The 23,607-nt window shown below is 50.2% G+C and overlaps 1 protein-coding gene across 15 annotated transcripts; it reads left to right on the top strand.

Annotated features, from left to right (window-relative positions):
* Nucleotides 1–322: 322 nt before the first annotated feature.
* Nucleotides 323–21,633, top strand: CACNG6 (calcium voltage-gated channel auxiliary subunit gamma 6). 15 transcript variants are annotated; one of them, XR_014806666.1, is made up of 6 exons: nt 323–580; nt 1,668–2,122; nt 4,561–4,663; nt 8,264–8,338; nt 10,936–11,073; nt 16,395–17,216. XR_014806666.1 is itself a non-coding variant. In XM_084961992.1 (5 exons), the coding sequence occupies exons 2-5, from the start codon at nt 1,795–1,797 to the stop codon at nt 21,037–21,039; spliced, it is 570 nt and encodes a 189-aa protein (XP_084818118.1). In that variant the 5' UTR covers nt 323–580; nt 1,668–1,794; the 3' UTR covers nt 21,040–21,633. The 15 variants fall into 15 exon arrangements, 11 of the variants coding, with proteins under 11 accessions (XP_084818118.1, XP_005664874.1, XP_084818117.1 ...); XR_014806667.1 differs by lacking the exons at nt 10,936–11,073; nt 16,395–17,216 and adding an exon at nt 20,944–21,633; XR_014806668.1 differs by lacking the exon at nt 10,936–11,073 and having other exon boundaries at nt 16,744–16,876.
* The last annotated feature ends 1,974 nt before the right edge of the window (nt 21,634–23,607 follow it).

Raw genomic sequence — 23,607 nt, forward strand, 5'->3', positions numbered from 1 at the left:
CCCGTCCAGCCTTCAAGATGCAAGGGATTTGGGCCCCAGGCGTCTCTGCTCACAGATTCAGGAGTCTGGGTCCCCAGACCCCTCCTCCAGATGCCAGGTGTCCAGTCCCCGGAAACAGAGTCCCCAGGGCTCCTCCGGCCTCATACCCAGGAGTGCCGGCCCCTCCCCCACAGACCCGGGCGTCCCGGCCCCTCGCCCCTTGCCCACAGGCCGGGGTCCAGGCCGCTAGCCCCGCCTCCCTCGGTCCCAGGAGGCTCCCCTGGCCTTCAGGAGGCGGGGCTAGGGGCCTGGACCTCCTCCAGACTTCCGGCCCCTCCTCCCCAGACCCCGGCGTGCAGGGTCGCGGCTGGGCCTGCTCCGGCTCCGAGCTCCCGGTTCCCTGCCCTGCCCCCTCTCCCGCCGCCTAGGCGATCGGACCCTCAGCTCCCGCCCTTGCTCCCTTAAGGAAGTAAAAGTCCTTTCGGGCCCCGGCGGTCAGGACCCGGCCCCCGGTTCCTCCTCCCCAGGCAGCCTGCCTCCTCCCCGCCCCTCGTCCCCTTAAAATACCCGGGATCCCTATGGCAACAGGCGCCGGCAACAGGTGCGGGTGTTATTTACGGGTCGCGCCCGAAATAGCCGGCGAGGGTGAAGGGGGGTGGGCGGATGGGGGCGAGGCTGGGAGTGAGCGGAGCCGCCGGGCCGGCGGGCCGAGCGGGCAGCTGCGCGCAGAAGCGGCGGTTCGGAGGCATCGCGGAGCTGGGGTCGGCGCGGCGCCGAGGCAGGAGAGCGAGAGGGGTCCCTGTCCAGGAGACGGGGGTGGGAGGTCTGAGGGAGGCGCCTGGCCTGGAGCTGAGCCTGGAGCCGTCCGGGTCCGGCAGGCCCTGGGAGCCCGGGGGAGGGGGAGCCGAGTGATTCAAAGGACACAGAGTCCCTCCCGGGTTCCACTTGCCCTCTGAGCCGCGGGGGGCTTTGTCCCCATTTCCTGAGCCGCAGTGCGGACCACAGCCCCTTCATCTGAGCCCCAGTGTAGACCTTCTCTGATCTCTGAATGGCCAAGGGGACCCCCAGCCCCTTTTCCTGAATTACAGCAGATCCTCCGCTGTGAAAGTTGCAGGTCCTACTGCCCCTCTGGGACCCGGTAGTAATTCTGCCCTCCTCTTCTGAACCCCACCCCACCCGGCACCCCAGTCTTTCCTCTTCTGAACCGCAGAGGGGACCCAGCTCCTCCTTCCCCACACTCTGAGCCCAAAGAAGCCAGGAAGCATCTCCTCTCAAACACATAAGGGACCTCAGCTCTCCTTCCCGAGTACCCCAAACGCTGAGCCCTAGTGGGGAGCTCAGGTCCTTTCCATCCGGGAACAAGAGTTTCCCTTTGGTGATTCCTCCGGGTGGGGACCCCAGAGCGCCCCGCAGAGCTTCAGCTGACACTCGGTTCTCCTTCCCCTGGAGCCCTCAGGCTCCCCTCCCGGGTACCCCGTTTCGAGCGCTGCCGCTGGGGGAACCTTGCTTTTTCTCTGGTCCCATCTTTGCTGCGCTGCAGTGGGTACCCCGGGCCCTCCTCTGGACCTTAGAGGGTTCTCAGCAGAGGATCTAGTTGTTTTTTTTTTTTCTCTGCGAAGCCCCACAGGGGACCACCTCGACGTCTCCTTTCGAGGTTCCAGGGAGGTTTCAGATCTTTCCTATTGTAGATCAGCGGAAGCCGGCCCCCTCACACGCTTCTAGACGCCAGGCGCTTCCCTCCCCGCCCCCACCCCTCGAGAGCCTGCCTCGGGCTCGGGCCTCCTTCGCACCTGAGCCTCGTTGCCGGCGGCAAAGATGATGATGTGGTCCAACTTCTTCCTGCAAGAGGAGGACCGGCGGCGAGGGGCCGCGAGCCGGCGGCGGGCTCACAAGTCCGGCAGGATGACCCCGGAGCAGGAGGGCAAGATCAAGCTGGCGCTGCTGCTGACCTCCGTGGGCGCCACGCTGGCCGTGCTGGCCGTGGGCACCGAGTTCTGGGTGGAACTCAACACCTACAGGGACAACGGCAGTGCCGTCTGCGATGCAGCTCACCTGGGGCTCTGGAAGATGTGCACCAAGCGACTGTGGCAGGCGGACATGCCGGCGGGCAGAGACACCTGCGGTCCCGCGGAGCTGCCTGGAGGTGAGAGGCCCTGCCACGGGCTCGTACCCCCCACACAGCAGAGAGGCGGGATCTGAGAACACCGAGTCTCAGAGGGAGCCTGAGCCCCAAAGACAGAGAGCTTGCATCCCCAGAAAGAGCCAGTGCCCGCATCCCCCCTGTGCTCCAGGCACAAACTGCAGTCTGTACCCCCCAACTAGCCTGCACCCTCAGACCAGTCTATATCTCTAGACCAGCTTCTGCCCCCCAGAGTAGTGGGTTCCCCCAAACCAGTTTGCTTCCAGACCAGCCTATGCCCCCAGGCTATCCTGGGACCCCCAAAGCTCCTACACTCCCAGCCCAGCCTGTGATGCCAGACATTTTTGTGTCCCCAGACCAGACTGTACCCCCAGAGCTGGTGTCCCCAGAGACACCGTTTGCCTCTGGACACAGCTGGTGCCCTCAGACACCCTGCATCCCCAGAATCGACTGAAGCCCCTGAGACATCCTGTGCATGTGCCCACAGACAGCCTGGGCCCTTAGAGAAAGAGTCTGGGTTCCTAGTGCCAACGTGCCCTCCCCACACTGGACACAGCGTCCACTCCCATCCTGGGGACCCACCCCCAAAGTAGAATCTGTGTCGTTCCTTCCTGCTGCTGATTTCACCCAATGGATACTCACCAAGCACCTCTCAGCCTCCCGGGGCCGACCTCGTGCTTCCCGTGAAATCATTTTCATTTCCTGTCTGTCTCACCTCAAATTCCCAGGTTGGACACTCCAGCCCTTCTCATTTTCTCTCACAGATGCCCCTGTAGCCCTCACTCTCCTGCAGAGTGGCTCCGTCGCCCTCTCCCCATGCCAGAGATCGCTCCCATACCTCTCACTCTCCCTGACGGGACATGCCAAGCCCTAAACTTATACCAGTGGGACATCCTATACCCCTTGGGAACGGGAATGGGATCTCATGCCACCTCTACTGACCCAGGGAAACTATCTGACACCCCTCGGAGGCCATTTAGGATGTCGCTTGATCACCCGGATGGCATCCACGACACTCTTTACTCTCCAAAGGGTGTCTTACGATCTTGTATCCGTAGGGTCCAAATTAGGAAGTGCCAAGCCCTTGATAGCAGAGTGGGATGCCGAGCACCTGTGTTATCGGAGGTACCCACCCACTTAGCAGGCAGACGGGTTGAGGCTGCAACCTCAGAGCCTCAAGCAGGAAGTTCCCAAACTGTAGAAGAATGGGATGCTCTGGTAATAAAAAATAGTAGATGCTTAGGTCGTGCCTGGCTCTAAGTACTTCAGAGACCTTAACTCATCAATCCTCATAGCAATTCTGAGCGTAGTTATGATCCCCAACATGTGGAGCCAGCAATGTAAGGGGCTCGGTCTGTGCACCTGGGCTGGTCACATGGGATTTGAACCCTAGTCATCTCTGTTCTTAACTACACTCGGATTTCCCATCATGGCTCAGTGGTTAACGAATCCGACTAGGAACCGTGAAGTTGCGGGTTCGATCCTTGGCCTTGCTCCGTGGGTTAAGGATCCGGCGTTGCTGTGAGCTGTGGTGTAGGTTGCAGATTCGGCTCGGATCCCGCGTTGCTGTGGCTGTGGTGTAGGCCGGCAGCTACAGCTCCGATTCGACCCCTAGCCTGGGAACCTCCCTATGCCACGGGAACGGCCCTAGAAAAGGCAAAAAGACAAAAAAAAAAAAAACAAAAACAAAAAAACAACTACACTCTATCACATCTCCCTTGTCCGTAGGTATGTCCCAGAGGTCCTCACAGCCGTGGAGGGGATGTCCTGCCCCACCCGACTGCATAATGTGAGGTCCTTCACATCCCTTGATGTCGCCCTAATGGTCAAAAGGGGCTCCAGCCTCCTGAAAGGACCATCATCTTCCCACAATCCTGACCCTGCAGAGGACATCGCACAAGTATCAGTATTTCAGAAATATCCATCACACTCTGTTGCCCATCAAAGGACCTCCCAAAGTGGGGGTGTGCGTGACCCATCACCCGCTTATTTCCGAATGGGAGGTACCATATCCTCCGGAGTCAGAGACAAGATATCTTTTTTTTTTTGTCTTTTTTGTCTTTTTGCCTTTTCTAGGGCCGCTCCTGCGGCATATGGAAGTTCCCAGGCTAGGGGTCGAATCGGAGCTGTAGCTGCCGGCCTACGCCAGAGCCATAGCAACGCTGGATCCGAGCCGTGTTTGTGACCCACACCACAGCTCACGGCAACGGCGGATCCTTAACCCACTGAGCGAGGCCAGGGATCGAACCCGCAACCTCATGGTTCCTGGTTGGATTCCTTAACCACTGAGCCACAAAGGGAACTCCAGAGACAAGATATCCTAAATCATGAGTAGCCCGGATGGATGCCAGACACCCCACATTGTCTCAGAAGGATGTACCTCACCTGTGTTTCCCCACCGACAGCTACAGACAGCATCCTCGCCCTTTGCTTTGTTACAGAAACATCCTTTATTTACTTCTTGCTGCTGCAGGATCAGGACTCATACTTCCCGCCGTTGCTGACAGGACATCTCGCGCCGCCCTCTTTCCCTCAGAGGACCAGGTGGGATGTCTCACACACCTCACCTGACTCTGGCGTTGACCTCTTTTCCCTCCATCTCCTCCTTCCATTTGGAAAATTCCTTTCCACCCTCCTAGACCACCTGGCCTTTCTCCCAATTCTTTGGCCCCGCTTATTCTCACCCTCTCTTCCTCCCTTTCCATCCATTCTCTCCTGAGCTTCCCCCTCTGTAGAAAGTTGGGACTGGGAGTTCCCATCATGGTGCAATGGTTAACGAATCCGACTAGGAACCATGAGGTTGCAGGTTCGATCCCTGGTCTTGCTCAGTGGGTTCAGGATCCGGCATGGCCATGAGCTGTGGTGTAGGTCGAAGGCGCGGCTCAGATCCCGAGTTGCTGTGGCTCTGGCATGGGCCGGTGGGTACAGCTCCGATTGGACCTCTAGCCTGGCAACTTCCATATGCCGCGGGAGCGGCCCCAGAAAAGGCAAAAAGACAAAAAAAAAAAAAGTTAGGACTAAGATGAATTGGACTAGGTGAATTCTATCGGAAGTTCTGGCTTTAAAATGCAATTCTGAAGGTGCCCTTTTAGTTTAGCATAGAGTTTCTTTTTTAAGTGTGATTGATGTACAACGTTGTGCCAATTTCTGCTGCTTAGCAGAGTGACCCAGTCATATACACACAGACACACACACACACATTCCCTTTCTTCTGTCATCTCCCATCACGGTCTATCCCGAGAGACCTCACAGAGTTCCCTGTGCTATACAGCAGGTCCTCGATGCTTAGCCATTCAAAATGTCATAGTTTGCATCTACCAACCCCAAACTCCGCAGTCCATCCCACTCCCTCCCCCTCTTCCTTGGCAACCACAAGTCTCTTTCCATGCCCATGAGTTTCTTTCTTTTCTGTGGAAAGGTTCCTTTGGGCCGTATGTTAGATCCCAGATATAAGTGATATCATATGGTATTTGTCTTTCTCTTTCTGACTGACTCCGCTTAGTATGACAATCTCTAGTTGCATCTGTGTTGCTGCCAGTGGCATTATTTTGTTCTTTTTACGGCTGAGTCGCATTCCATTGTATGTGCCACATCTTGATCCATTCATTTAGGTTGCTTCTCTGCCTTGGCTGTTGTGAAGACGGCTGCTGTGCACATTGGGGTGCATGTGTCTTTTTAAATTGTAGTTTTGGGAGTTCCCGTCGTGGTATAGTGGTTAACGAATCCGACTAGGAACCATGAGGTTTCGGGTTCGGTCCCTGCCCTTGCTCAGTGGGTTAACGATCCGGCGTTGCCGTGAGCTGTGGTGTAGGTTGCAGACGCGGCTCGGATCCCGAGTTGCTGTGGCTCTGGCGTAGGCCGGTGGCTACAGCTCCGATTCAACCTCTAGCCTGGGAACCTCCATATGCCGTGGGAGCGGCCCAAGAAATAGCAACAACAACAACAACAACAAAAGACAAAAGACAAAAAGACAAAAAAAAAAAAATTTGTAGTTTCGTGGTGTAGGGTTTCTTGAACCTCAAGCACGCAGAGTTGGGTGAATCATACTCTTCAGTTTATGTCATAAAATCATTACCAGTCTTTGCAAGATCCTTCTTGTGATATATTTTACATTCTCTCTTCTTTTTTTTTTTTTTTTTCTTCTTTTTGGCTGTACTGGCAGCATGTGGAAGTTCCTGGGTCAGGGACTGAAACTGCACCATAGCAGCAATGCAAGCCAGCACAATGACAATGCCAAGTCCTTAACCTGCTATGCCACAAGGGAACTCCCTCTATTTTACCTTCTTATTGTTGTGTTCATTCCTTCCTAACTCATCTTTTAGCGTGTTTGCTGTGCATCCGTGGTTATGTATTTGAGCTCAGAAATATATAGTGTTATTTTTAGCTAGGTATTTTAATTTACTTAAATAACATCATGCTGTAGATTGTTCCAATTTTTATTTTTATTTTATTTTTTCTTTTTTGCTTCACACTGGGTTTCTCAGATCTCTCCGTGCTGCTTTCTATTATTCTAGTCTGTGGCTCAGCAGGTAGGGCAGAGACTTGCCCGAGGCTGCAGGGGGAGTGGAGGGAGGGGAGCATCTCTCACCTTTACTCTCTGTTCCTTTAGAGATGGACATCTCCATTGATTCCGACTCCCTGTCCTTCCAAACAGTGCTGCAGTGAGCATCATGCAACACATACATGTTCTTGCACCTGTTTTTTTGTTTTGTTTTGTTTTGTTTTTTTTCTGGATGCATACCTAGAAGTGCAATTGTTGGGTTATAAACAGGCTTCATTTCATACAGTATATCAGAGTGCAGAAAGAGAAAGACAAATACGATATGGTATCACTTATATCTGGAATCTAATATACGGCACAAACGAATCTTTCCACAGAAAAGAAACTCATGGACTTGGAGAACAGACTGGTGGTTGCCAAGGGGGAGGGGGGAGAGAGTGGGATGGACTCGGAATCTGGAGTTGACAGATGCAAACCATTGCCTTTGGAATGGATGAGGGATGAGATCCTGTGGTGTAGCACTGGGAACTAGGTCTCATCACTTATGATGGAGCATGATAATGTGAGAAAAAAAAGGGTATACATGTGTGAGTGACTGGGTTGCCACACTGTACAGTAGAAAATTGACAGAACGCTATAAACCAGCTATAATGGAAAAAATAGGAGTTCCTGTCGTGGCGCAGTGGTTAACGAATCCGACTAGGAACCATGAGTTTGCGGGTTTGGTCCCTGCCCTTGCTCAGTGGGTTAACCACCCGGCGTTGCCGTGAGCTGCGGTGTAGGTTGCTCTGGCGTAGGCAGGTGACTACAGCTCTGATTCAACCCCTAGCCTGGGAACCTCCATATGCCGCGGGAGCGGCCCAAGAAATAGCAACAACAACAACAAAAGACAAAAAGACAAAAGACAAAAAAAAAAAAAGAAAAAGCATGTCGGAGTGCTTTCCAGAAAGACTAGTACCTATCCTTCACCCGCAGCTGTTTCCTCTTCTCCTTCCAATATCACCCTTTTAATGTTTGCCAATCCCATTGATCTGAAGTGGCGTCCCGCTGCTGATTTAAGTTGCATTTCTGTGATCCCTGGTGAGACGGAGCATCGCTTCATGTACTTGTGAGTAATCCAGGCTCCCTCTTCTATGAATTGACTCTTCCTAGCCTTTGTCCGTTTTTCAATTGGGTCGCCTCTCCTTTCTTGTGGATCTGCAGGTGTTCTTTGTGTGGTCGAGACAGGAATCCTTTCTGAGATAAAAATCTCTTCGGAGTGTGTTAGCCTTTAGCTGCCTGGATCTTGGTGTCCTTGGCTGAATAAAGCACATCCTCCATCTCGCTTGACCCTCAACAAACCCACATGACAGAGCCAGGAAAGAGTCCGTTCACTCACTTTATAGAGGAAGAGTGAGAAGCTCAGGGAGATCAGTTGCCCCCTCAAAGCCACAGATCTGGACCTCAAAGCCCTGGCTTGGAATCCCAGCTCCTGGAGAGCTGTGTGATAGCTGGTGGTTTTATTTCTCTGGGCATTCTATCTCTCTATGAGGGTAGCTCATGTCCTGTTTCTAGGTTACTGTGGGCTGTGTGAACTGTCCAGACCTGGGCTTACCCTCGGGACCTCCAGGTCATGACCTCTCTTTTTCTCTCTGTTCCTACAGAAGCAAACTGCACTTACTTTAAATTCTTCACCACGGGAGAGAATGCACGCATCTTCCAGAGAACCACAAAGAAAGGTAAGAACTTTTTCCCCGGGTGGAGGGGATGTGCTGACCCTGCTAGATGAGTTCCCTCCCTCTTCCTTCCTCTCTCTCTTTCTCTTAATTGAAGTACAGTTAATTTAAAATATTGTGTTAGTTTCAGGTGTGCAGTCAAAAGATTCAGTTCTCTCTCTTTCTCTCTCTTTTTTTTTTTTTTTTGCTTTTTTAGGGCCACACCTGCAGTATATGGAAGTTCCCAGGCTAGAGGTCGAATCAGAGCTACAGCTGCCAGCCTACACCCCAGCCACAGCAACACAGGATCCAAGCTGCCGTGTCTGCAACCTACACCACAGCTCACGGCAATGCTGGATCCCTGGCCCACGGAGCAAAGCCAGGCGTTGAACCCGCATCCTCACAGACACTAGTTGGATTGTTTCTGCTGTGCCACGATGGGAACTCCCAGAGATTCGGTTCTTTTTTTCCGGATTATGTAGCATTATAGGTTATTACAAGACAGTGAATATAATTCCTTCTGATACACGGCTAAATCCTTGTTGCCTATCTATTTTATGTGTAGTAGTTTGTATCTGGAGCTCTTAATAGCATTGTCCCCTTTGTTGTTTTACCGCAGGATGGGAGCAAGCTCCTAAGTCCTGGGGCAGGCAGGGGGGTGTCTCATCTTTAGGGGGTTGGTTCTCCAGAGCCCTGGGTCCAACAGTCCTGCCTCGGCTCTGCCTTCACCATGTGCTTTGTAACTCTGGGCAGGTCCCAGCCCCTCTCTGTGCAGAGCAGGCTAACCCCTCGCAAATGTGCATCTCCCCTCCCCGCCCCCCCGCATGCTAAGCACAGCACTGGGTGTTGCACTGATAAGAGCGCCTGCCCTTGCCAAGACCCTGTAGGGCAGGGGCTTTATCTCATCTCAGTCTTCCAGAGGGGAAAACAGAAGGCCATAAATAGTTTGTTTTCCCAGGAAGGGGCAGAGGCAGTATTCAAACCCCAATCAATCTGGCTCTGAAGCAGTGCTCTCCTACTGAATCTTCTGTGAAAATGAACATGTTCTCTGTCTGCCAGACATGGTAGCCGCTGGCCAGATGTGGCTGGTGCAACAAAGAAACGGAGTTTTCAATTCTATCGAGGAGCTCCTGCTGTGGCACCGTGTGTTCAGAATCTGACCGCAGTGGCTCAGGTCAGCCGCAGAGGCACGGGTTGACTCCCCAGCCCAGCGCAGTGGGTTAAAGGATCCAGCATTGCCACAGCTGCATTGTAGGTGGCAGCTGTGGCTCAGATTCCATCCCTGGTCCAGGACCGTTCATATGCCCTGGGTATGGCCATTAAACAAACAAACAAATAAATAAATCCTGGAGTGCCCATTGTGGCTCAGGGGTAATGAATCCTACTAGCATCCATGAGGATGCGGGTTTGATCCCTGGCCTTGCTCAGTGGGTTAAGGATCCGGCATTGCCGTGTGCTGTGGTGTAGGTTGCAGACACGGCTTGGATCTGACATGGCTGTGGCTGTGGCGCAGGCTGGCAGCTGCAGCTCTGATTCAGCCCCTAACCTGGGAACCTCCATATGCCAAGGGTGTGGCCCTAAAAAGGGGAAAAAAAAAAACCATCCTGTCCAATTTAAATCCATTTAAAATTAAAAGACCATCTGTGGCTCATGGCTACCATACTAGACAATGAAACTTTTAAGACTTTAGCATTTCTACTCTAACCACAGCCTCTCCATCACTCCCGTGCCTCAGTATCTTCCCCAGTAAAGGAACTGTGGTCGTGTCATGGATATTATCTTGTCTTTATAAGGTTTTAATGAGATGTTGCAGCCCAAACACAGTGTGGTGCCTGGCACATCGTATGTCCTTAATAAGCAGTTGTTCCTTACTCTCTCCATTCCTTTTTTAAAAATTAAAGTATAGTTGATTTACAGTGTTGTGTAAAACTGAATATATATATATATATATAACTGAATATATGTGTGTGTATATATATATATATAAATGAATATATATGGGTATGTATGTGTGTGCATATGTACACATATATATCATTCCTTTCGTGTCTTGGTGCTACGTGAGCCTGGGCAAGTCACTGCTTCTCTGGGTTAGTAGAATAACCGTAATGCACATTTATGGAACAAGCGCTTTGGGCCAAGCGGAGCGATGGGTATGTTACATGTGTCATGTCTAATCCTCATGGCAGCCCAACCAAAGAGGGATTTTGATCTTGATTTTCTAGAGCAGGGAACTGGGGTTCAGAAAGTTTCAGTGACTTTACTAGAGCCTTCTAGCTAGGAAGTAGCTGGGAAGACGTCCCACTGGGGTCATTCCCCTGTAATATCCCACTGCCTGACTCCACACCTGTAAACCAATGGTGCCCAGGCCATAAGTAATAATTGGTAGTTCCCATCTCCTTATCCTGTCTCTGTCCCTTCTCTGCTCTGTGACCCTAGGCAAATAACTGACCCTCTCTGAGTCTTAGTTCTTTCAACAGTGGAAGTAAAATATTGGACTGGATGATCTTCTTGAAAATTCTCCTCCAGTCCCGAATCTTTCAGCTTCCTGGTTCTGGGCTCCTATGTAGGAATTCTCCCCACTCCCTACATCCCATGTTCTCTACTTCCCCTTCCCGCAGAGGTGAATGTGGCAGCTGCGGTGATAGCAGTGCTAGGCCTGGTAGTCATGGCCCTGGGGTGCCTCTGTATCATCATGGTGCTCAGCAAAGGTGCAGAGTTCCTGCTCCGGGTGGGAGCGGTCTGCTTTGGCCTCTCAGGTGAGGGATGAGAGCCTGGAGACCGAGAACATTGCATGCTGGGAGGTCGAGGCTCCAACCACCATTGCATGCTGGGAGGTTGGGGCTTTAAGCCCTGTTGCATGCTGGGAGGTCAAGGCTCCAACCACCACTGCATGCTGGGAGGTTGGGGCTTTAAGCCCTGTTGCATGCTGGGAGGTTGGGTCTCTGAGCCCTACTGTGTGCTAAGAATTGGAGGAAGCTCAAGGGCTTTAGAAGCCTCACGGATAGGTGAGTTCTGAGTTCTTTTGTGGACTGGGAATTGGTGGGGGTTGGTCTCCAAACACTTTTTCGCTTTGAACCTGAGGGTCCCCAAGCACCGTGGCATGCTGAGAGGTTGAAGGAGGGTCCCAAGCACTACTACATGCTGGGAGGTTGAAGGACGTCCCCAAGTGCTGTTGCATGCTGGGAGGTTGAGGGAGGGCCCTAAGCCCTGTTGCATGCTGGGAAAGAATCACAAGGACAATAATAGGCTCAAGTGTAAGAAAGTTCCAGGCCCCCGTTGTTGGTTGGGAATTGAAGTTTCTCCAAATGCTCTTTTAGATTCGGACCTGGGATCTGCAAGAACTATTGCATTTTTGGAATTGAGAGTCCAGAAAAAATCCTATATCTTGTGAAATGTAGCGTTCATTGGATCAGATGTTTCCTAAGGTGGATAGATAGGTTGGAATTCCTGTTGTGGCTCAGTGGTTAACGAATCTGACTAGGAACCATGAGGTTGCGGGTTCAATCTTTGGCCTCGCTCAGTGGGTTAAGGATCTGGGCATTGCTGTGAGCTGTGGTGTAGGTCGCAGATGCGGCTCAGATACTGCGATGCTGTGGTTGTGGTGTAGGCCAGCGGTTATAGCTCCAACGAGACCCCTAGCCTGGGAACCTCCATATGCTGCAGCCGCGGCCCTAGAAGAGACAAAATAAAAATAAAATATAAGATAGGTCATTAGTCATATAAGCTTCATGTATTTATCCTTTGCATATCTACTGAGCACCCGCTATGTTCTAGGCAGTGTGCTAAGGGCTGGAGAGACACTTTGTCTACCCTCATAGAGCCTAGATTCAGGCAGAGATAGTCAGTAACCAACAATTAGACACATAACACTTCAACCATAATTGTGATGAGAGTTATGATAAAGCAGATAACGGGTATACACGATGATGTATCAGAGACACTTCCTGAGAAAGTGCTGTTTAAGCTGACAAGTGGAGGAGGAACAGGAGTTCTCCAAAGTATGGTGTCGACAGTGGTGTGGCGGCGGTGGTGGTGGTGGTGAGCTGGTGTTTGGTAGCAATGGTGATGGCACAGCATGGATGAAGTCTGTAAAAGGCCTGGCAAGTCTGAGGAAAAGCATGAAGGAGCAGACCAGAAAGCAGGGCAAAGCTCGCACAAATGTACATGGTAACCTTAACGAGCAGATGAAGCAGCGGCTTGGCTCAAGATGAGGCTGCAGAGACAGGATGAGTGTTCAAGAGCGCACGTAAATGGAAACCAATAGTAATCCCCTTCTTCTTCTTCTTGTGTTGCCTTAGAAAATCATCCTCAATAAAGGAGAAATTCAGTCATTCCCTTTCCTTCATGTATTCATTGGTTCATTTAATTCATTGATAGATACAGAGACACATTATACACAATATATATATTACATAGGACATATGTCATTACATATGACATATAATAATACATATCATACAATTCTGTATTATGTATGTAATATATCATTCCATGTGAAATTATATATTCCACTTGATATACTATTATTGTGCAGCATATATAATATATATATGTCATATGTAATATTATAAGAGTGTACCAGGCAGAAAAGTGCCTGCCCTTAAGAAGATTGTCCTCTGGTTAAGGACACCGAAATGCTACAGATCATCCCGCACTTATAAACTGCGGTAAGTGCTTTGAAGGAAAAGTAGAGTCTAGCAGCGGGCATGATGAGGACACTTGATTTAAGGCAGAGGAGGCGCCACTTCCAATGTCTGAGTGGGTGACCACGCTAGAAAGAGTTTGGTCAATTTCAGGTCCCATAAGAAAGCCCGTGGGACCTGGAGCACAGAGAACGAGGAAGGTGCTGGTGTCAAAGACGGACCAGGAAATCCCCAGGGCATCCAAAGATATCTGGGTTGGCGTCCCGACATCTTAAGAGTTGAGTGATCTTAGGGAAATCATTTTCCATCTCTGAGCTTAATTCTCCTCCGATCTATAGACTCACTCATCCAAGTATCTGTTTATCACGCATCCTTCCATCTAGTCATCCGTCTTTCCATTGATCCATCCATTCCCTCCTTCCCCCACTGCCTTTTCTTCCTTCTTTTCCATTCTCTTCTCCCTCCCTTTCTCTCTCCATCCATCTCTTTATCCATCTCTTCATCCAGCCATTCGCTCAACAAGCGTGCCTTTAATAGCTAGTAGGTACTAGATGCTGTGCCAGGTACCACTGGCCATCGAATGATGAACAAGATTAAGACACCCCTGTTGTCATGGAACCTATAGCTTGGTAGGAATTTGGTGCTGGTGTGGTTACTGAACCCATGCCTGCGTTATTCCTGGGGGTGCCATGCAGGGGTGGCTATAAAAGTGTTTTGTGAAAGTCTCGGGCACGAAAATGTTGTGCAAATTGTACAAGCAAATGACATGTTCAGGGTATTTGATTTCTCTTCTTGAAATACATTTGTCAGGTGGTGTTCTGGATTTTAGAGATGAGAGACAAACAAGTTTTTGGCCCTCATGGGGATTATATAGTCTAGTGGAGAGATAGAAATTAGGCAAATAAATAAGGCTCATATAAATTAATATACATGGGCGTTCCCTTTGTGGTGCAAAGGAGGTGAATCCCACTAGCATACATGAGGATGCAGGTTTGATCTCTGGCCCTGCTCAGTGGATTAAGGATCTGGTGTTGCCGTGAGCTGTGGTGTAGGTCACAGATGCAGCTTGGATCTGCTGTGGCCGTGGCTGTGGTGTAGGCTGGAAGCTGCAGCTCTGATTCAGCCCCTCGCCTGGGAACTTCCATGTGCCACGGGTGTGGCCCTACAAAGCAGAAATTGATGAATGAATTAATAGATGTTCATAATTACCCATTGTGATGAGTGCTATAAATGACAAGTAAAGAGCATAATGAAAATATGTAACAGCGAGACCTGATGGCGACTTCTCAGTCAGGGAAGGCTTCTCGGAAGAGGCAGTCATTTAAGTGGAGATGTAGAGAATGAGGATGCGTAAGGCAGGCTCAGGGAGGGGTTAGCAGACAGTTATTCCAAGCAGCCTGAGGCTCTCCTGGCTTGAAAGAACTTGGTGCATTTCAGGATCTGAAAGAAGTTCTACTCCCTGCTGCCACAGCACTGGAAGAGCAGCTTGAGAGAGGCTGCGGAAGGAGGCAAGGGCCAGATCCTGAGGCCCTTCTGGGTCACAGGAGGGAAGTCAGGCTTGATCCTTGATCCGGGAGGAGGTCAAGTGATACGATTAACAGTCTGCCAGAGAGACCTGGCCAGGCTCAAACTCAAGCGCCTCTTTTCTAGGTTGCAATTTTCCCAATTTTCCCATCTGTAACGTGGGATTGATAATAATACCCCCTCATCAGGTCTAGTGGAAGAGGCAAGACGTGGGAGCATTTGATTCGATTCTGGCACAAAGCTAGTGGGTCAAGGCCAGTGGTCCCCAAACTAGAGCCCAGGGCCAGATCCTACCTGCCCTTTGTTTGGTGACGTGTTAAAACCATCACTCAAGTTGTGGTTCCTCCCCAGATCAAAGACCACTGATAAATTCCTACCACTGGAATTCTCCAGGGTTGTATGTGGCCTGGTCCTGGCCACGGGAGACGTCACCTCTTGCATGGGCTCTCTCCATTCCGGCCACGCTAGCCTCTCTGCTGTTCTCAGACGCTCCAAGTTCATGCCTTCCAAGTTCATGCCCTCCTCAGCGCATCTGGCACGGCTCTCGCCTTGGCCTGGAACGTTCTTCGGCCAGTTCTGCCCATGTCCCCGTTTCTTCATAGCATTGAAGTCTCTGGTTGTACATCACCTGCTCAGAGAGTGACCGTTGTCAGGCACCATGGCTCGCCTGCTGTGTTCCTGCCTGGCCTTACTTTGCTTCTCAGAAGGGATCACTGCCTGAAATGTCCTGTTTCTGTAACGCGTTCATTTGAGCAGGCGGCCACAGCCAAGTACTGCAGACTGGGTGCCTTGGACACCAGAAATGCATTTTTGTACAGTTCTGGAGGCTGCAAGGCTGCGGGCAACATGGCAGCAGGGTTGGTTCCTTCTGAGGCCACCTCCTTGGCGTGGAATAGCGCTTTTGGTCCTTCCCCTGCCTGCTCATTGCCTCCTCCTCCAAAGGCACGCTATATTGGATTAGGGCCCACCCTAGTGACGTCATTTTAACATAATCATCTATTTTAAACACCCGATCTCCCAATAGTCACCTTCCAAGGTGCTAGGGGTCAGGACCCCCAATGTGTAAACTTTTGAGGGGGACACAGTTCACCAGTTCAACCCATATCAATACATTAACCTGGGGCTTCCCATAGTGATGCAGCAGAAACGAATCTGACTAGCATTCATGAGGACCCAGGTTCAATCCCTGGCCTCGCTCAGTGGGTTAAGGATCCATTGTTGCCGTGAACTGTGGTGTAGGTCACAGATGCTGCACGGATCCCTTGTGTGGCTGTGGCTGTGGTGTAGGCCAGCAGCTGTAGCTCCCATTCGACCCCTAGCCTGGGAACCTCCATGTGCCACAAATGCAGCCCTAAAAAGACAAAAAAATTTAAAAATACATTTACCTGATTTTCGTCCAGCTCCACTTTCAGGATGAAGATCCAGGAGGATAGGGCCTTCATTAGTCTTGTTTTTTTAGATAATACATATATGCATATACATATATATTTGTATATATAATATATTGTTTCTAATATATGTATATACACGTGTGTGTGTGTGTGTGTGTGTGTGTGTGTACTTTTGGGGAATTCCCGTCGTGGTGCAGTGGTTAACGAATCTGACTAGGAACCATGAGGTTGTGGGTTCAATCCCTGGCCTTGCTCAGTGGGTTAAGGATCCGGCACTGCCGTGAGCTGTGGTGTAGGTTGCAGACGCAGCTTGGATCCCGCGTTGCTGTGGCTCTGGTGTAGTTCGGTGGCTACAGCTCCGATTGGACCCCTAGCCTGGGAACCTCCATATGCTGCGGGAATGGCCCAAGAAATGGCAAAAAGACAAAAAAAAATATATATATATATATATTTGTATATATATATACTTTTTAATATATATATGTATATGTATACTTTTTTTTTTTTCTGTACCTATAGCATGTGAAGTTTCCCAGGCCGGGGATCCAACCCAAGCCTTAGCAGTGACAACACTGGATCTCTTAACCACTAGGCCACCAGGAAACTCCAATATATTCTAGTATTTTCTAATGAAAGCTCAAGATCTGTTGACTGAATGAGAAGAAGCATGAATGTACAGTGGAATGAAGGGGACAGGATGGTGTCTCTCCCGCCTCCAGAGCCCTAATGCTGAGCTGCCTGGGCACAAGGAGGGCTCCCAGCGGGACCACTGAGCCACACGGACATAGACTCCAGGCTGTATTCTCCAAGCCCCTGATTTATTTTTTATTTTTCATTCAAAAAATTTTTTTGCCTTTTTTTTTTTCAGGGCCACACCCTAAGCATATTGGAAGCTCCCAGGCGAGGGGTCAAATCGGAGCTGTAGCCTCTGGTCTACACCACAGCCGCAGGTAGGACCTGGACCTCGTCTGCAACCTACACCACAGCTCACAGCAACACCATATCTCCAACCCACTGAGTGAGGCCAGGGATCGAACCCACATCCTCATGGATATTCGTCTCATTCGTTTCTGCTGCTCTACAACAGGAACTCCTCCAAGCTCCTGAATTAAAAGCACGGGGAAACTGGGCATTCCAGCTGTGGCACAACGGGACAGGTGGCGTCTCTGCAATGCTGGGACGCAGGTTTGATCCCCGGCCCAGGAAAGTGGGTTAAGGGAGCCGGGGTTGCCGCCGCTGTGGCATAGGTCGCAACTGTGGCTCAGATCTGATCCCTGGCCCAGGAACTCCGCATGCTGCTGAGCAGCCAAAAAAAGAAGAAGAAGAAGAAAAAAAAAAAAACCCATGAGGGAACCGGAGTGCAAGAAGGAAGGTCAGGGTGAGGTTGGGGCGGGACTCCAGGGTCTGAGAGGGGAGGCAGCCAGGACCCACGATTCATGCATGACCATGCAGTGGTCCTGCAGGACCAGACCCCTGCCCACCCTTCACCATCCTCTGCTCCAGCCACACTGACCCTTTTTCCCTCCAACACTCTGTGTTCCATCTTTGCTACAAAGATTCTGCATCCCTCCTGCCTGGAACAGCCATCACTGAGTGTTTCGTGCTTGGCTGGCGTCTCGTCATCCTTCGGGTCTCGGCTTGGGTGGCTTTTCCGATGACTCCATCTCAAGTCCCGGCCCCGCCCCTGGCTGCCACGCCCCTTCCCATCACTCTGTGTTTACCTCCTTCCTAAAAGGAGCATCACTGTCTGAAATTAGCCGGTCTTCTCATGTGTTTACTCTGAAAGTTACACCCCGGCCTCCCGCAGGCCAGCCACAGCCCATCCGTGTACTTGGTTTGGTTGGCAGTGTATGAAGACTTCTCTGAGCCGTATTTAAAGGTCAGGTGGATTCCCATAGAGATCTAATTTTGTTTTTTGTTTTGTTTTTTAGGGCTGCACCCACAGCATATGGAGGTTTCCAGGCTAGGGGTCGAATCAGAGCTGCAGCTGCTGGCCTACACCACAGCCACAGCAACACCAGATCCGAGAGCCACATCTGTGACCCACACCACAGCTCACAGGTTGCCGTGATCTGGCGTTGGCTGGATCCTTGACCCACTGAGCGCGGCCAGGGATCGAACCCGCAACCTCAAGGTTCCTAGTCGGATTCATTTGCGCTGTGCCACGACAGGAACTCCTTTTTTTTTTTTTTTTTTTTTTTTTTTTTGGTTAAGATTGTAGTAATTTTTTCAAATGCTAGATATTCTTGAAAAATCAGAAGAGCTGGACAGTTAAGTCCCCATTTCCGCTGGGCCGTAGTTGGCTCTAGGCTTGGGCTACTTACTCTTTGTCACTGTCCCCACCACACCTGCCTGCCCATGTGTTTGTCCTTTCTCACTGTCTCCTGGAGGCATTTGCGTTTTGCAAGCCTTGGTTGATTTGTTTACCCTCTGCCTCCTCCAAGTAGAACATAGGTTTCATGTGCTTAGGGTCTTTATCTGGCTTGGTACTTTTTTTTTTCTTCTTTCTTTTCCTTTAATTAAATTGCATTACAACCGAACTGATTTTCTTTTCATTTTGTCATCCACTGTCACTCTTTTTCCAACTTTATCAGGGCATGATTGACAAGTAGAAACTCTGTGTGAGTGTGAGTGTGTGTGTGTGTGTGTGTGTGTGTGTGTGTGTGTGTGTGTGGTGTCACCATGCTAGACATTAGATCTCCAGAATTTATTCATCTTACAGCTGGAAGTTTGTGCCCTTTGACCAGGATCTCCCCATTTTCCCCCTCCCCTTAGTTCCTGGCAAGTGCCAGTCTACTCTCTGCTTCTCTGGTTTCAACTTTTTTTTTTTTTTTTGCCACACCCATGGCATGTGGAAGTTCCCGGGCCAGGGCTTGAACCCGTGCCACCGCAGTGACCATGCTGGATTGTTAACCCACTAGGCCACCAGGGAATCCAATGTCAACTATTTTAGATTCGATCATCACTCTGTACTAAAGCTTTTTTTAAATTTTCTTGTTAAAGTATAATTGATTTACAATGTGGTGTCAATTTCTGCGATATAGCAAAGGGACCCAGTCATACATATATATACATTCTTTTTCTCATACTATCTTCCACCATGGTCTGTCCCAAGAGATCGGAGATAGTCTCTGTGCTAAAGAGTAGGACCTCTTTGCTTATCTATTCGAAAAATAACAGTTGACATCTACTCGCCCCAAACTCCCAGTCCATCCCACTCCCTCCCCCTCCTCCTTGGCAACCACGCGCGTCTGTTCTCTAGGTCTGTGAGTCCGTTTCTGTTCTGTGGGTAGGTTCATTTGCGCCCCCATTTTATTTTATTTTTTATTTTTATTTTTTAACATCTAAGACTCCACATTTTATTTATTTTTTTCATAGTTATTTCCCCAATACAATTTTTTTTCTCCTGTACAGCATGGTGACCCAGTTACACATACATGTACACCTTCTATTTTCACACAGTATCAGGCACCATCATAAGAGACTAGACAGAGTCCCCAGTGTGACACAGCAGGATCTCTGTGCCCCCATTTTAAGAGTCCACATATAAGTGGTATCCTATGGTATTTGTCTTTCTCTTTCTGACTTACTTCACTTAGTCTGATCATCTCTAGGTCCATCCATGTTGCTGCAAATGACATTAATTTGGTCTTTTTTATGGCTGAGTAGTATTCCATCGTGTTTATGGACCATGTCTCCTTAATCCATTCATCTGTGGATGGACATTCAGGTTGTTTCCATGTCTTGGCTGTTGTGAATAGTGCTGCAATGAACATACCGGTGCATCTATCTTTTTGGGTTTTTTTTTTTTTTTTTTTGAATTGTAGTTTTGTCTAGGTATATGCCCAGGGGTGGTAATTTTACATTTAGTTTTATGAAGAACCTCCATACTGTTTTTCATAGTGGTTGTACCAATTTACATTCCCACCAACAGTGTAGGAGGGTTCCCTTTTCTCCACACCCTCTCCAGCCTTTGTTATTCATAGGCTTATTAAATGATGGCCATTCTGACTGGTATAAGGTGGTACCTCATTATAGTTTTGATGTGCATTTCTCTAATAATTAGTGATGTTGAGCATTCTTTCGTGTGCCTGTTGGCCATCCGTATGTCTTTGGAGCAAAGTCTGTTCAGGTCTTCTGCCCATTTTTCAATTGGGTTGTTTGGTTTTTGGTTGTTGCCTTATGTGAGTTGTGTGTATGTTTTGGAGATTAAACCCTTGTCGGTTGCATCATTTGCAACTATTTTCTCCCATTCCATAGGTTGTCTTTTCGTGCTTTTTTTTTTTTTTTTTAATGCTTTCCTTTGCTGTACTCAAGTCTTGATGGAGTTTTAATTTGACTTTTGTGATTCTCGATGCCTGGGTTTGCTTTGTTCTTTTTCTAAGCCCTAAAATCCATGTACCATAAAGCTTACCATTTGAGCCATTTTTAAGTGTCCAGTTCTGTGACATTAAGTACAGTCACACTGCTGTGCAACCATCACTACCATTCATCTCCGGGACTTTCGCACGTTCACCAGTTAAAACTCTGTCCCCATTAGGGGAGTTCCCGTCATGGCTCAGGGTTAATGAACCCGCCTAGATCTATGAGGATGTGGGTTCGATCCCTGGCCTCGCTCAGTGGGTGAAGGACCCGGCATTGCCATGAGCTGTGGTGTAGGTCGCAGAAGTGGCTCAGATCCCGCATTGCTGTGGCTCTGGCATAGGCCGGTGGCTACAGCTCCGATTGGACCCATAGCGTGGGAACCTCCATATGCTGCATGTGTGGCCCTAAAAAGACAAAAAAAAAAAAAAGACCCACAAACACCAACTCCCCATTCTCCACCCCACCTCTGGCACCCACCTTCTACTTTCTGTCTGCATTTGTGTCTTACTCCTTCTCTCTCTCCAGCTTCCAAAACTGGGCTTGCTGTAGAGTTAGAAGCTTAGTAAGTAGTCACTGAGGGGGTGCTGGGGGTCCCCCAGGTTTCTTGTTTGCGTGAGCATGTGATGGGGGATACTGGGGGAGATGCGCAGACCTAAGTTGGGGACCCCAGGGGCCTGAGTGCCACGTCTCTTCTCTCCCACAGGCCTGCTGCTTCTGGTCAGCCTGGAGGTGTTCCGGCATTCTGTGCACGCCTTGCTACAGAGGGTCAGCCCCGAGCCACCCCCGGCCCCAGCCCTGACCTATGAATACTCGTGGTCTCTGGGCTGTGGTGTGGGGGCCGGCCTGGTCCTGATCCTGGGGGGCGGCTGCTTTCTCCTGCTCACGCTGCCTCCCTGGCCCTGGGGCTCACTCTGTCCCAAGTCGGGGCCCAGGGCCACCTAGAACTACGGCTGTGCTTTCTCTAAGCAACTTCCAAGCCCTTCTCCCTTCTCCTTTGTCCCCCTCAAAATCTCTTGTCCCTTGTCCTAGAGAGACTGTATTCTCCCTGCTCTGGGGCCCAGGCTGTTTGCAAACACCTGGCCTTCACGCCCTCATCTTTTTCCTCTGTACATATATTTTTCTTGGGGCTGAATTTGGGTTGCTGGGTGGGGGGCGGGTTTTCACAAACGAGGGTCCCCAGGGAAGGCCGGGAGGGACCTGATGGGGTAGCTGGGGATGGGGGCGTGGGGTCGGGGAGGTCTTGGGAGGGCGTTGGACCTGTTCATTTCCCAGATTTGGGTGCCCTCACTTGTGGGAGAGACTTTTTCTGGGGAAACAGGGGATGGGGGGCGCACTGGGTCTGACCTCGTTGTGGTCTGATTGGGGATTAAAGGTTTGGAAATTGAACACCTTGCTTTGGAGTCCGTTGTGACGTGATTCGTGCATCCCAGGGGAAAGGAACGGGACCCCTTGGGTGCTCCAGAAACCTGCCACGTGCTACTAGTCCGCCCCAAAGTCACATGTCCGCAAACCCACAGAATGCGACTAAAAACACAGCTTGGAACACAAACACTATTGTGGGTTGAATGGGGTCCCTCCTGAAAGTACACGTTTGGGTGCCAACCCCTCCCCAGGACCTCCGAGTGAGTGTGATCTTATTTGGAGATGGGGTCTCTGCCCAGGTGAGCAAGAGAACGCAGGGTCATTAGGGAGGCCCCTCGTCTAATAGGACCAATGTCCTAATAAGGAGAGATGAGGATGCTGACGCGGCCAGAGGGACGATGCAGGGGAGAGACACAGCGAGAAGGCGGCCGGCCGGCCACAGGGCGAGGGGGGGTGCCCTCGCAGCCCTCCAAAGGAAGCAGCCCTACGAACGCCTGGATCCGGGACATCCAGCCTCCAGAACCGTAGGACAGTGCATCCCTGTTGCTGAAGCCCCCTTGGCTGTGGTACTTTTTGTGACAGCAGCCCTTGCAAACTTTGTGTTTTTTTTGCAATTTCTTGGGCTGCTCCCTTGGCATATGGAGGTTCCCAGGCTAGGGGTCCAGTCAGAGCTACAGCCACCGGCCTACGCCAGAGCCACAGCAACACGGGATCCAAGACGCATCTGCAGCCTACACCACAGCTCACGGCAACGCCGGATCCTTCACCCACTGAGCGAGGCCAGGGATCGAACCCACAACCTCATGGTCCTAGTTGGATTCTTTAACCACTGTTGCCACGACGGGAACTCCAGCCCTTGCAAGCTGATACACACGTTGGTACCTGGAAGCGGGGCTCTGCTATAACGGACATCTGAAAATGCAGGAGTGGCCTCGGAAGTGGGAAATGGGCAGAGGCCGGAGGCGTGTTGAGGTATATTCGAGAAGCAGCCGATGTGGCCTTGACCAGCTGTTGGTAGGAATACAGACATGGAAGGAAGTTCCGAGGAGGACCCGGGAAGAAGCTTCTGTCTTAGAGAACACACATATCCTTTTTTTCTTTTTTCTTTTTTTTTTTTTTTCTGTCTTTTTAGGGCTGCACTTGTGGCATATGGAGGTTCCCAGGCTAGGGGTCCATTTGGAGCTGCACCTGCCAGCCTACACCACAGCCGCAGGCAATGCCAGATCTGAGCCGCGTCTGCGACCTACACCACAGCTCACGGCAATACAGGATCCTTAACCCACTGAGCGAGGCCAGGGATCAAACCTGAAACCCCACGGTTCCTAGTTGGATTCATTTCTGCTGCGCCACAGTGGGAACTCCCAGGAGTATCCTTGTGAACAGAGTGTTGGCGGAAGCTGGTTAACAGCGGACAGTGACCAGGGCCTGAAAACCTGATGCCACCGGTTGAAGTCCTTCAGCCAAGGGCCCAGCCTCCTCTCTCGAAGACCGAGGCACGTATTTCAACTCGAAGATCACAGCTCGAGTGGATTCTACAGTTAGATAGGAATCACTAAGGCTGATCGCAAAGGCCAGAGGCTTTTAAACATCTAAAAATATTGAGAATATGGAAACGGCGGTGGCTTATGGATGTGAGTGTATTAATATTGTGATTGTGAGTCTCCAAAGTGCTTCTCTCTGTAAGTATAAACTATACTTGTCGTTATGTATAATATATAATATTATATAAAGTGCTATTATAGGGGGTTCCCTTGTGGTGCAGTGGGTTAAGAATCCGGTGTTGTCACTGCAGAGGCTTGGGTCACTGCTGTGGCGTGGGTTTGACCCCTGACCTAGGAACTTCCCCATGCTGTGGGCATGGCCCCCAGAAATATATAATACATATTTTTATATTATACAATTAATATAATATTTAATATAAATAGAAACATGGTAAGATAACTCTAACATAAATAAAATTCTATGTATTATGTTAATGTTATATATAATATATGATTATATCATA

The sequence above is a fragment of the Sus scrofa genome, chromosome 6, assembly GCF_054392235.1.
Source record: "Sus scrofa isolate SSC_HxYL_T2T_F1_AM1 chromosome 6, Sscrofa_HxYL_maternal_Yorkshire_Landrace_v2.0, whole genome shotgun sequence".
NCBI lineage: Eukaryota > Metazoa > Chordata > Mammalia > Artiodactyla > Suidae > Sus > Sus scrofa.